Source organism: Filicampus tigris, chromosome 1 (assembly GCF_054856515.1).
Source record: "Filicampus tigris isolate MCC_2025a chromosome 1, RoL_Ftig_1.0, whole genome shotgun sequence".
Lineage (NCBI taxonomy): Eukaryota > Metazoa > Chordata > Actinopteri > Syngnathiformes > Syngnathidae > Filicampus > Filicampus tigris.
The window spans coordinates 37,861,614-37,875,268 of NC_141217.1; the positions used below are offsets into that span (position 1 = coordinate 37,861,614).

At 42.7% G+C, this 13,655-nt stretch overlaps 1 protein-coding gene across 2 annotated transcripts in view; it reads left to right on the plus strand.

The window, feature by feature from the left end:
• The window catches only part of LOC147153968 (low-density lipoprotein receptor-related protein 1-like), a 98,959-nt gene that overhangs the window by 14,542 nt on the left and 70,762 nt on the right, over nucleotides 1-13,655 (plus strand). For both annotated transcript variants that reach the window (XM_086038448.1, XM_086038456.1), the window contains exon 3: nucleotides 10,350-10,487. In XM_086038448.1, the coding sequence (XP_085894574.1) occupies nucleotides 10,350-10,487 (138 nt within the window). The remainder of the gene's footprint in view (nucleotides 1-10,349; nucleotides 10,488-13,655) is intronic.

Sequence of the window (13,655 nt, forward strand, 5' to 3'; positions counted from 1 at the left end):
AAAGTCCTGCTGTGACTCAGTGCAATGGAAAAGTAGCGTTGTTTTCATCCGGGGTTTGCCTTTTACAGTCTGAAACTGTTTGCAAATCGTCCTACCGCTTGCTTCCTCCTTGATTGTCAAGCATCAGAACGGGCAATCTGAAGTCTGCTCCTTACTCACTTCTTATTGAGGTTGGAAAGATTGTCATTATCTATATGGGTCGGGACTATTCTACAGTATACTGCATACAATAGAAGGTAATCTGCAGACTTTTAGTTTGGAAGGAACAAGGGCTCATCTGCTCATTCTCTAAACTTGAGCTCCATGTTTGCGTTACCATTCACAGACTGTTAGTGTTCACTATAACTACAATTACAAGATTATCTTCTGTTCAAAGTTCATTCATACTTGGGCTTTGGCAAAAGAAGGCCAAAGGGATTATAAAGCAAAGATTTAACTTCCTCCTCTTTTCCTTGCTGTCCTGTTATTGTGATAGAGCTTTGTACTGTATGAATCAAGGCTTTGTGTTGTTATTCCTTTTTGTAAATAGCATAGAAAAATGTTTCGTTTGATGAACTAATTTTATCTTTTCATTTGAAAAATGTGACCAGCAATTATTTCCAGTGTAGCGCGGGGTTAACTTGGGCAAACCTTGCCATGCACCTCGGCGGGCGCTTTGTTTTGTACAGTGATTATAAGTGAAGAGACAGTCTCCACGCATGCTCCTGCAGCAGCGTCATGGTTTAAACTTGGCAATGATGGTTGTAATTTAGTTCAAGTGCCAATGTTTTTTTTGTTTTGTTTTTTGTATGCTCGCTAAACGCCACCTGTTTTGTTTCTGATGACAACAATGCGCAAAATTGCCTGAACGGTGGCATGTGTGTGCTTCTGTCTGCTGTGGATCTTTTGATGTGCGCCTCTTGGTACCCACGCTGCACGAGAGTCGACTTGCCAGCATGACAACGGCTGAACGTGCAATTGCCTGCCATTTCCCAAACCTTCATGTGTGCTGTAATTACCTCTCGGGTTAGGAGAGTGACCGTAGCGGGCTTTGAGCATGACATCAGCAAGGCGTCGTCAGTGAAGCTGGATCGAATCGATGGACGTCGCGAATGTATCGGTCGGGCCGGGGCGGATTGTGGTCAGCTGTATAGCTCAACTCAATACAACATTTTTTTTTTCAAGAAAATGTTCTATGCAGGCCCACTAGTTGAAACAAGGCAATATTATTAACCCGTGAAGGCCTACAGCGCCTGAGTCAACAGCTCCCCGAAACCTAAGGTCGCCTTTGGAATTACCCTTGAAAACCTGACGTTTTCGCAGAAATTCAACACTTAGAAAATAAGGAATATCTCAGCCCCTGTAGCAGACAGAAACATTATTCCAAAAGAATTAGAGAGCTTAGACATGTGGCTTTCACACAATCAGAATTTTGTATATTAATAATGTATTATTATGTTTCAATCAAAGATGTAATAATAACGTGTCAGTGCAAGAGAAGCACTATTTTAATTAAAAAAAATCGAGTGGTAATGACCATCCTCTCATTTGTAAGACGTCAATATCGTCATTGTCGACAAACCGTATCATATCACGTTCGACTGGTTCCACAGGTTCAAAGTCCACAAGCGCTTCGTCTATTTATCACTGCCGTTACTTATTTCAGAGCTCCCGGCGATCGACGGCGACCGCCATTAGCCTACGGCTCGAAAAAAAACCATGACATCCTCCGCGGTTTCGCGACACCGTCATGTGTATATTCTGGTGCATTAAATTGGCTTAGAGACGGAGAATTGGATTAAAAAAAGACACAGACGTATCCGCTCTCCTGGCTTTAAAGGTAGAAAGACGCAACAGCGCTCCCGGCTCTAGTGGTAGAAACGCGCTAATGCGCTCCCGTCCTTAATGGGTTAATATGAAATATGAGTTAAGCAGCAAAATCCACCCATTTTTGTCCATCTCAAGGGGCGGCCATTTTGTCACTTCTGTCAACTGAAAATGGCATCACAGATGCTCAGGGCTCAGATAATGACCAATCACGGCTCAGCTTCAGAAAACAGGCCAGCCGTGTCATCTTAAGTCGACAGAAGTGACAAAATGGCCGCCCCCAGAGATGGTTAAAAATGGTTGAATTTTGTTGCTTAACTCGTATTTCATATTAATCATATTGCCTTGATTCAACTAGTGGGCCTGCATAGAACATATTCTTAAAAAAAGATATGTTTCGGTTGACTTCCTTTAAGACAACCACCGCTGTATACAAAGTGTCACGTTGACATCACCCCGAGGGAAACCACAAGTGCTTCCCTCTTCTAGGCCGCCGCCAACAGGTGGGACGGCGTCGTCCTCTCCCAGATGCTGCTCTGATGCTCCTTCGCAGCTTGCCTTCACTTGGTTTCACTTCCTGTCAGCCGCAGGGAGCAGGAAGTGGTTAACAAGCATGCCCGTGGGACTGCTTTATGCACTGTACTTTGTTGCGAACTTGCTCTGTGCTCGATCGACACTTTTGAAGTAGTCACGGCTAATTGTGTTCATTTCAGACAGAAAGTCAAGGAGAAGGCCTTCTTGTCATCCATGTTGGGATAGATTAAGGCTTCTTTTCAAATGATTGTGGGCGTTTTTCTGAGGTGTGGGTTTATTGGTCAGCTCTTGAAGCAAGCATAATGGACTGTAAACATGGTTCTGGATTGAATTTGAGCTCGAGTTGTATTTCCTCATTAATCCTACGAAGGTCATTTTGAAGGAACCCTAACTCTTTTTTTCAAGTCTATTATTATTTTTTCATGATGTTGTTAAAATGACAAATGCTGTGTCAGAGATTTAATTTCTTTTTTTGTTTTGTTTTGTTTTTGAATTTTTTTTTAAAACTCCGTTGGAGTCCTTTCATTAAAAAAAAACACAAAAGAAAACACTGGCTCCATGTCTTCATCCTAAGTCTGCATGCAATTATGATTCTTGCGTGGACTGCATGAATTGTGGTGAATCCAGCGACTGGGAACAGATGTTTGAGTAAGCCTTAGCATGTAAGCACTTTCCCCATCAGGAGAAGTGCTTGCCGTGAAGGAATCCCTTTCAACATCAAAAAGCTTATGCAACAGTTGCCTGCCTCGCTCCGTTAGGCTTCCGCTTCCGGTTGAGCATCAAAATGAAAGAAGCTGACAATTGAGTTAACACATGCAAATGAAAAGCCACTCCCAGTATTCACAACTGTTAAGTTGTCATCAAAGGGCCCCAAAGTTCAGAATATTGACGGAAAAATATTATGAATTTTATTGATGCTGTCAAGTCATTTGAGGGGATTTCTGCTGGAATGTAGACCTTCATAAATTGGGCTGTACGTATTTAATAGAGATAGACCGCTATGTTTCTTTTCAGGGCTGATACCGATTATTAGTAATCAAGGTGGCCGATAACCAATATTTTGAGCCGATATTCTTTTTCAGCAAAAAGGAAAATATTGGCGTCAAAACCTCAGCCAAAATTAAAACTCTTAACTCTGTTAAAATGTATTTAAGCATATGTTTATTGAACATTTTTTAAGATTTGAATAATGTTCACTTATCTTTGTTTTGATTTCAAACAAAAACTAAAAGTTCACACTGTAGCCAGGGTCAGTACAATCTCATAAAGTTAACTGAAAATGTAAATGAATACTTCCTTAGTTAACACAGTTTTAAATTGGTTTATTATCGGCCATCAGAATTTAAAAAAAGGCCGATGCTGATATTCGCCCAAACACTGAATTTTGGAGCCGAATCTATCACTAGTATTTAATAAAAATGACAATCCGAACCGTGTTTTGAGTCGCACACATGCACAACCAATCTGCCCCTTTCATTCAGCCATGTTGTTTCCCTGCCCGTAAACATGCAAACCGGCCCTCGTGGACGGTTGTGGTGGCCTGGGGGCGACCCGGGAGGAAGGCTTGATGCAAAGATGGACTGGCCGTCGTGGAGCTGCTTGAGGCGGCCGTGGCCCACACACAGTTATCTGCGCTTCTCTTGCCATTCACGACTCGCCGGCCTTTCCGGAGCGACCAAGGCAGGAGGAGATGACTGCGGAAGGCGCCGGTACGGCAAGGAGGCATGGAGCCATGTGGAGAGGGGATGATTCGACACAAAAGGGCTTTGTGCAGGAGAAAATGAGCAGATTAGCTTGTAGGCCGAGAGGGAGAATGGAGACGGTTTTCCGTGGTTTTAAACCTCTTTTTACAGTGGGCGGCCTTTTACAGTTAAGTTAGGTGGGGGAATCCTTTTATAACCTGTAATCGCAGTCATGTAACTGTACTTGCAGGGGTGTGTGTATATGTGGAACAGGGTCGGCACACAGAGGAATGAGCAAAACCTTGTAAATCCGGCCCGGTCTGCCGCCCGCAGCCCTCCTCATCTTCACCGTACTATCAACACAAAAAGGGGAGGAGGGGGGGGAGAGCGCGCAGGACTTTCTCACGCCACTCAGGCACCACTTCCCCTTTGCCGCTGTCTCCTTCGACCTGTCTCCTCTTCTTTTTTCCTTCTTTTTGAAGTGGCCCTCTTCAGTGTTCTTCTCGGCCTGTCAAAACAGACGCAGAAGCTCGGCTCCTGGTTCCTCATATCTCCTTCCCAGTCCTTCCTCTTGCTCAATCAGCTTCCCCCGGGCCATGATGCTTGCTTGGCTGGGCTGTCAGCTTCCTCTTTGTAACTTACTCTGCTGCGCTGCATTGTTGTGCATGGGGGCTCTCTTTGGGCTAACTTGCTTCACCAGTGAATCCCAAAACACACTGTACACCTGCCTCGTTAAAAGAACAACCATGCTGAATACTTCTTCTGCACGTATCTATATACTATACTTTATACTTAGGTCGAATGTCATTAGATCAGAATTAGTAAAGTGGAATTGCATGTTAAAAGCGTCCTACGTAGGACTATCCACTGACATTGGAATTCCATAGCTGCATAGCTAAGACTTATCGATGATGATGTCATGTAGTTTTATCACACCTGGTCTAGTCAATCGACCCATTCCACTCACAACACAAACATGTATGCCGGGCTAACTTCCGTGATTCAAATAGTACAACTATCTTGATCTCCTTATACATGGTAACAAAAGAAGGTAATCACGAATGACTGGAACGCTGTAACGGCACCAGCTTGGAAAGAATGGATCAATGTAAATCATCAAGGTGGAAAAGGTCCCTTTCAGATGGGAAAATAATTTGGGGATTGCCCATGCTGAACCATACTTTATTAAGGTGTTCCTTGTTTTTCTTGACATAGGGGAATTATTAATGCCTTACATCTAGTGGGGGGTCATCCTTAAGGCAAAGTTCTTGTTGTAACCAAAAAACACTTGTATTTTGTTTCCTGACTTGTGTTAAATAAACACATAATATAATATCATATAGTGGCCTGTTTTCCATTTTTCAATCGCCAACTTTTAAACGAGAAACGGGAGATGGTTCGTTCAGGTTCACTGGAGACAGCAACACCCCCCGCGGACGGAAGAGGGATGGCCTTTCAACACGTGAATATCTGAGACCTTACAGATCTACGTTTGTGTCTGAATGAAATGCGCATGTCCGCTGATCCACAAACGCACCGTTGACAATTCACATGCAGAATTGAACATTTACAAATGATAAGTCATGACAAATGCACATGCAGCAATAAAAAAAAAAAAAAAAAAAACATAAGAAATTTGTGCATATATTTCTGGATCTGAAAAACACGTGAAAATCACAAACATATGAGAGGAGCTGAAAAACATGAAAATAACGATTGAGGATCGGAAAAGCACGTGAAAATTATGAATACATTTGTGGATCTGAAAAACATGTTGAAAATTCTCACTTGAATCCACCAATTCTGATTTGGCATTTGTTTTTAACAGTCAACTCGCATCTCAATTCAAGTCACCACCAATTGGTGCACAGCTCTAGTATTAAGACAATTTTATTTTGTATTGATACAGGTGATAAAAATGTTGGTTTATGTTGCATGGGGATTCTTCAGCCACAGTTAGTTAAAAGTTTTTACCGCCCACATTTAATTCCCCCGGGAGGTGTGAGGTGTTGTGTTGTCTTTCTCATGATCGCTCTGCTCCTTTCCGTTTCTAAATGACATGACATGAAATGTACAATGATGTAATCCACATAATATGCCTCTATAGCAGTTGTAACATGTTTAATTACAACACGGTGGTTGTTTTTAATGCTGGCTGTTAGAAGGAACATTCCATTGTGTCCCCCGTTCCCAAGTGAAACTCCACATAGAGAAAACACTGGAGTGGCTTCAAGTGTGCTTGAGGTCACATTTAAATGACAATCACTTTCTTTTTCGAAGACATGCCTGGACTTTGGATCTTTGGAATCCCCGGGCACTGTGTGAATGCAATTCTAGTGAAGTTGTTTCCATTCTGCCCACGTTGTTGTCATGATTAATCCACTGCTGAGAGTTTTTGGAGCAAAAACCCAGTGCGTTTTTTTTTTTTTTTTCTTTCTTTTTTTTCTTTTCTCCAGAAACACTCAACAGGTCCCAATTCCAGTTGGCGCACTTGCCACTATAATGTCCTATGAGCTGCCTCGAGCGTGACACAACTATCTGCATGAGCTCTAGAGGACTCCCACAGTGGAGAGCGTTACTGGGTGGGAAGGCCCACGTGTCACCTGGTGTAACATATTCATTCAAGCTGACAGCAGGGTTTATGGGAGTCAGTCAGGAAGCAGAGACAGGAATAAAAACACACGTTTATGCCCAAGAACAAAAGACCAACAGGGGATCCAAGGAAAGGTCATTGCATAACTGCTATGACTGAAAGGCGGGCGAGGTGTTACAGAGGTTGAGGTGTTGGGAGGGAAACACGCTGTGTTGAAAAGGCATGTTCTTTGATTTTTATACACACTTTGATTTTACCCATGAGACGTGTGCAATACGGGTTTCAATAAAGCGGACCGTATCTTCTCGAGTATGATTCATTGTCGAAAGGAGGAATTCCCTAACTGTGCACCACATGGGCTGGGTGAGATTAAAAGTTGTTAAAATGGCTGTCTGGAAATGAATAAAAGCGCATTTCCATTGTGCACTCAAATCCTTTAAACAAATGCTCAACGACTAGCTATGATAGCTTAATGCACTGTTACTTGGGGTAGCTCTAATCTTCAGCCTCATGCAAATCCGAATGTAATTTTATTTTCAGGACAAGAAGAGCTTTTTACTCCAGGCAAAATGATAGGAAATTGCTGTATTAAACAAAGAGTTTGCCGGTTTAAAATCACTAGCAAGGTTTGAATGTGGCCTCACTTCACTCGCCCCCTTGGAGTCTCTGACCAAAGCAGTGCCCCTCACTGATGTGCGTGAGCACAATTCTCAAACATGGCCATTTACAATGGCACGTGATTTTAAAAGTGACTAGTTTGTGATAAGTAGCCACAGAGAATGCCGTTTCTACAAAATATCAGCACTTGTAATATTAAGCTAGCATTAGCTCTGTAAACATGCCAACGTTAGCCACGCCTGCTACACTTCATATTGTTGTTTTGAAGTTGTATTATTTGGAGTGTGCAACCAATTGAAAATCAAAAAGAGATGGAAATTTATCTGTCGAGCAGAAATGTTGCTAATTCCGCATCCGTTCTGAATCCTCGGCAGCCTGAGGTCTCTCGATCTGATTATTTTTTTGCTTGTTATAAGCCCAGTTCTTAGCAAACAAGATGGGAATTTTTGTATTTACCGAGGGTGGATATTCTGCCAGACTTTCAGTAAATTTGCCGGGATTGGTCGTTACCTGAGCCCTGAGCAGTTGTGATGTCATTTTCAGTCGACAGAACTGACAAAACGGCCGCCCCCAGAGATGGCTAAAAACGGGTGGATTAACTCTTATTCCACAAACGCAATATTCATCACAATGCCTTGTTTCAACTAGTGGGCTTGCATAAAACATATTCTTGAAAAAAATATGTTTGGGTTGACTTCCAGTTTAAGTCATTCACTGCCAACTGTTTTCAAAGTAGACCGTTTGAGCATGTTGCCTGATCTTTCAAGACCCACAGTATGTTGTGTTCTGTGATAAGTGCCTTATCTACCAAAAGAAAGAGTTCACCCTTCTCTTTCACCAGAAAAAAAGTTTGTTCATAGCCTTTCCATTCTTTTGTAATTAGCTGTAGGTTGGTTGTTTCTGACACCTGTATTGACAAGACATGCAGAAAAAAGTTTTAGTGAAAAGTACTATGTCAAGCAGAACAGGAGGGATTTTGATGCTAATGTTGTTTGCTTTTGGGACACTGCAAACTATAAAACACAGTTGTCAAACTCCAGGCCCGGGGGCCAGATGTGGCCTGCGACATCATTTTATGTGGCTCTGTAAGATGTCCCTCAACTTTTTTCCCTGCTGTTTTGTATACTGTCTAGTGTACTGGTTCTTGTTTCTGTTGCTGTGAACAAATGTTGTCATGGTTGGTGCGCGTTTGACATATAACATCGTGTGTCAAAATATCACATCACTTGGTCACTTACCGCTATTCAAAGCCGATTGTTTCCTGGGATAGTGTAATTTGATGTCCTCGATGAAGTTGAGTGCAGCTCATACAACCTCATTTCCAAAGTCAGCAGAAGCCACCGAAGGGGCTTTGCAGGGGGCTCAGTTCCAAAGTGCAAATGTATTCCTGGTAGTGCAGTTCATATGGAGTTTTATTCATTGCCATTTATTGAATGGAAATCAGGCTGGCTTTAGAGGCTGAGGTCGCTAATACGCTATATGAGCATCCCCCAGACGGGAGAGCTGCTTTTCCAATTGTGGCACTTTTTCAACTCTACCTCCTGTACCATGGAAGGTACGTTTAGTGGGGGGTGGGAGTTTTATTTTTTATTATTGGTCTTTATTCCCACAGATAATAAATTAGTTCTAGCTACAACGTTAGGCACCATCAAATGATGTTCAAAACAAAAGTTGTCATAAATTGTATTATATAGGGAGCTGTTGGATGTGAGTCAGCTCTGTTGAGGGGGTTAAAAGCTTAAAATGATCTGCTTTGTGGCTTCAGCAGCTGGTCAACATTGCAATACTTTAAAACTTTGGCTATTTGAGACTCAGGTGGTGACATTTAAAAGACAGCGTGCTCTTGGAACTTCAGCGCCAGCAGCCGCTGCATAAGCCGCACAACTCGTATGGTTTCCTCTGAAGGAACACTTGTGAAGTGCACCTTCATTGCTCTAGTGTTTTGGTAAAATGGGTCAGCAGATGTAGGAAACAGAGAGACGAGGGAGGAGGAGGCGGAGGAAGAAGAAAAACAGCCAAAGCAAACTGTTTGCGCTGCAGTGTGGGCTGAGAAATGGAGAGAAGTGTGGGAGACATCGAGGCAAAGAGACAGCAGTCTACTGTATACAGTATTGCAAACTGACACTGCTTGAAAGACACAAAGAGAGAAAAATGATCCTCATGAGCCTTTCTGGAAAAGATTGAACAATTTAGGTTGAAACAAACACATATGTATTTTGTGCACTTTTGCTTGACTTTTGAGTTTTGTGTTTGACCAAAGTCCGTTCCTTGATGCTGTTCTAATTTCAGTTGGGTCGACTTTTACACCGAAATGTCACACTAAGATCAATTATTTTTGGAATAATTGAATCTAGAATGATCATAGATGGTGTGGTCCTTCATCTCCGACTCTCACTGTAGCGTTTTTGCAACCAAGTGTGAAGCGGTTGCGATGAAAATCAGCACCCCTAAATCTGAGACCATGGTCCTCAATCGGAAAAGGGCGGAGTGCCCTCTCCGGGTCGGGGAGGACATGCCTCAAGTGGAGGAGGTCAAGAATCTTGGGAGGACAGGCGGATCGGTGCAGCATCTGCAGTGATGCGGACTCTGTATCGGTCCCGTCGTAGTGAAGAAGGAACTGAGCCGAAAGGCAAAGCTTTCGATTTACCCGCCCATCCACGTCCCTAGCCTCACCTGTAGTTACGAGCTGTGGGTCGTGACCGAAAGAACAAGATCCCCAATAGAGGTGGCCAAAATGCTGATGAAAGGAGCCAGATGAGGCGGCTCGGGCAACTGGTTAGTATGCCTCCTGGACGCCTCCCTGGTGAGGTGTTCCGGCCACGTCCTAACGGGAGGGGGACATGCTGGAGAGACGTCTGTCTCCCGGCTGGCCTGGGAACGCTTTGGGGTTGCCCTAGCAGAGCTGGATGAAGTGGCTGGGGAGAAGCAAGTCTGGGCTTCCCTGCTAAATCAGCTGCGCCCGTGACCAGACCCTGGATAAGCACATGAAATTGGATGGATTGATGGATAATGTGTTGAAAAACAATAAAAGTCTCTTTTAAAACTCCTCTTTTGGGATTTGAATGAGGACTGAATGCTGTTCTGTTCTCCTTTGTAACATTGTGCTCCTTTTGCAGGCTTGCACAACAGGGTGAACAAATGTCCCGTCAATGAACATGGCTGCTTGGATGTCGATGTTTGCCTCCACATGAGCAAACTGTGTGACGGAGTCCCTGACTGCTCTGATGGCTGGGACGAGGGCCCTCACTGCAGAGGTAAGACACAATGGCTAGGCTGGGGGGAAATGTGTTTTTTTCCCTCTATTAACAAAATGCTCACAACTAGGGCTGCACAACGTATCCCCAAAATATAGATACCGCAATAATGCCTTATGCAATATGCATATCGCAAAGACATGCAATCATTTTCTTCTGGAATTGTTTGCTTTTATCTGAATTTGAAAAGTCAGATGCTGACTCAAATGCGCTTCGCCACCCAATACTTGGACATTATTATGAATTGGCTAAGAACACATTGAGCTTACTTATTTTGCCACATGAAAAAAATGCATTCTTTCATTAGATAATCCAAAAAATAACATTTCTGTTGAATATCACAATAATATCGATATCGCTATAGTCAGTCCGCTTAGTGTTTCACTGCGTCCCCCCCCCCAAACCCTGTGCAAATGATGAATGTTCAGCATTGAAGCAACTGAATAAAAAGCCCACCCAGACAATAGAAGAATGGGGGCTGGAACATATCGGGTCCTTATTGTCTTTGTTTCAGCTTTAACACCAAAAATGGATCGTCTCTGCATTTCATTCTGATTTGTTTTGTCTCCTGCACTTGCCAAATCACTTTTAAAACACTTTGCTGAAAACAAACGGCAGCAGCGTGAAGTCAAACGCACGTGGGAAACACAACTCACCAATACTCAATAGTTGCTAGTTAAAGTGTCCGAGCTGGTTCACCTTTGCAATTTTTGATTGACATTTTCATGTTCTTTGCTGCCACTCAAATGTACAAAGGCCATGGTAAAACAGCAAAACTTACAAACAATAACAAATGACAGCAGACACATACCGTTTTGATTGTGAGTCTGCTTCCTTTTGATGCATCTTCTTCTTGTGGTGTTGCAAAAGCCAAAGAAAAAGCATAACACATGCTCAGACTGATACTTTGATGCTGCGGCCTCACACAATATGTTGAGAATAATCTCATTTGTTGTCAAGCAGCAAAAAAATGGACTCCCTGCCATTTTTTTCAACCGATTTTCCAGGAACAATTTGGCTACATTTTGCATTTTGATTTCGACAATTGATAAATTCACCAATTCACATTTTTTTCCTGTGGAACCTGTCCGTAGCTATTTATACATGCTGGAATATTTATGGTTTAAGCGATAAACTCCTGCACTGCCAGCTGTTGTCAGAGCGGATTTCTTCTTCTTATTGCCAACTGCTGTCGAGCATTTTGACTGATCATTCAGAAGATTGTGTTCTCTGACAATGTTGGCCTCCCCCCCCCCTACAAAAATGTGATTCTCTTTTTTTCACCACTAAACAAAGTTTGTCTCGAGCTTGTTATGTTCTGCCATTAATCAGCAGTAGACTAAAGGTTAGTAGGTTCACTAAAAACGCTGGTTTCTAACCAAACAGTGGAGAAAACAAGCTTTTAGTGAAAAGAATCATGTCAAGCAGAACATTTTTATTTGCTTTTGTGACACCTCTAATTATAAAACAACTAAAATAAGGCTGAGAGCTTTTGGTGTCAAAATAGATTCGATTATTTACAGATATGTTTCCAACTCTGAAATGTGCCGTGAGTGACATTGACTCCTTATGGCTCAAGTTGAACATCAGGAGCTTTTTTACATGGCATTTCTCATTCACTCCAACGAACTGTGACATCTTTTCTCACGATCGCGACTACGATCTCTGAACTTCTGCGACACTTACTCTGTTTATACCATACACACACATATTATGGTGGAATGTGAGGTGTCTAAACTTGTCCGACTCTCAAAGTGTTGGCGTTTCTCGCCCTTCTAATCAACCGGACAAGCTAAATTTGCATCCTAATTTTTATCTTCAACTCATAAGATGTGCTGATCTCGAATACAAAGTGCTGTAATAGCACCATCCACAGGGACAGTTTAAAAAAAAAAAAAAGAAAAATTATCCGGGCGAGACCGTCCTCCACGCCTACTCGTGGGAAAACGTACTTCAGATTGAAAGTTGTCAGTGGCAGTGAACATTTGGGTTCCGGTTGTCGTCCATGGCCGCTGACTGAATGGAGTGAATGAAAAAAAGCTTTGCATTTTTTTTTTTTTACTCATTTTCGGTAAAACGAAGGAAGGAACCGTTTTTGTTGTGGATGATGTCCGATTCAAATTAGCTCGATGCCAAAATGCTACTGTTTTAAATGTTGTACACAGTTGATCACTCAGTGATTCTGTCAGCCAATCCCAGCTGGCATGCCTCCCGAACTTGTGAGTACACAGGTCCTCAGTAAAGCAGCGGTCAACACAACCTCGCAATGCATGCGTGCACCCCCATGTGCACCCAAACATGCACTCACCCGGTCACATTCTTGCAAATACACACCCAAACACACCCATTTCCCCCCCACACACACCAGCAGTGTGCCCAGAAGCCATTTCAGGGAAAGTTCTGGTCCTTCACAAGCATCCTTGTGTTTGCTTGTACAAACTGGCGGCTTGTGCTAGCGTATGCCGCTGCCGACGTCTGAAAGCGCACTTTGTCACTCACTGTGTGCACGTAATTCTGCACAAGTTGTTGACACGAGTGGTCAGAAAGGCAACTTTATCTCAGGCCCTAAACGTGTTTTAGATTTCCTGCTGGGGTGCTGGTGCATTGTCATAATGTTTGGAAATCAGGATAACTTAATATTAAAAAATGAAGACACTCAGGACACTGTTTTGGGTGACTAGTTGGATAAGAATTGAAAGTGTGTTTAATCTTTTTACAACATATATGTGAGGGTGTCTCGTATGTTTGCCTACATTTTTTTTTTTTTTTTTTCCAAACACATTTCGCAGCATGTCCTCAGCTGGTGGCGATATGCTTGCAAAGGCCTTGGTGATACTTACACCAAATGCCCCCAAAGATTAAAAAAAAAAAAAGTGGATGTCGGGGGCCTCAGGACCAACACAAGCATCTGGAAGCCGCTGAGCTCATCACCGATGCCCGTGCATAGCATGATGAGACTCAAAATTCCTCTTGCTGAAAGCAAACTGGCATTTCACCATCCTCGTTCAGCCTTGGGACATGCTTCGATACTTTTCGGCATTAGAATGATCAATAAAAAATGCTCCTATTTACCTTGACAAATCAATAGAGAATCTTTATTTTAGTATTCATACTTATTTGTGACATTTTAGGGGGTGAGATTCCATAAGATTTTTCTCATGTAAAACA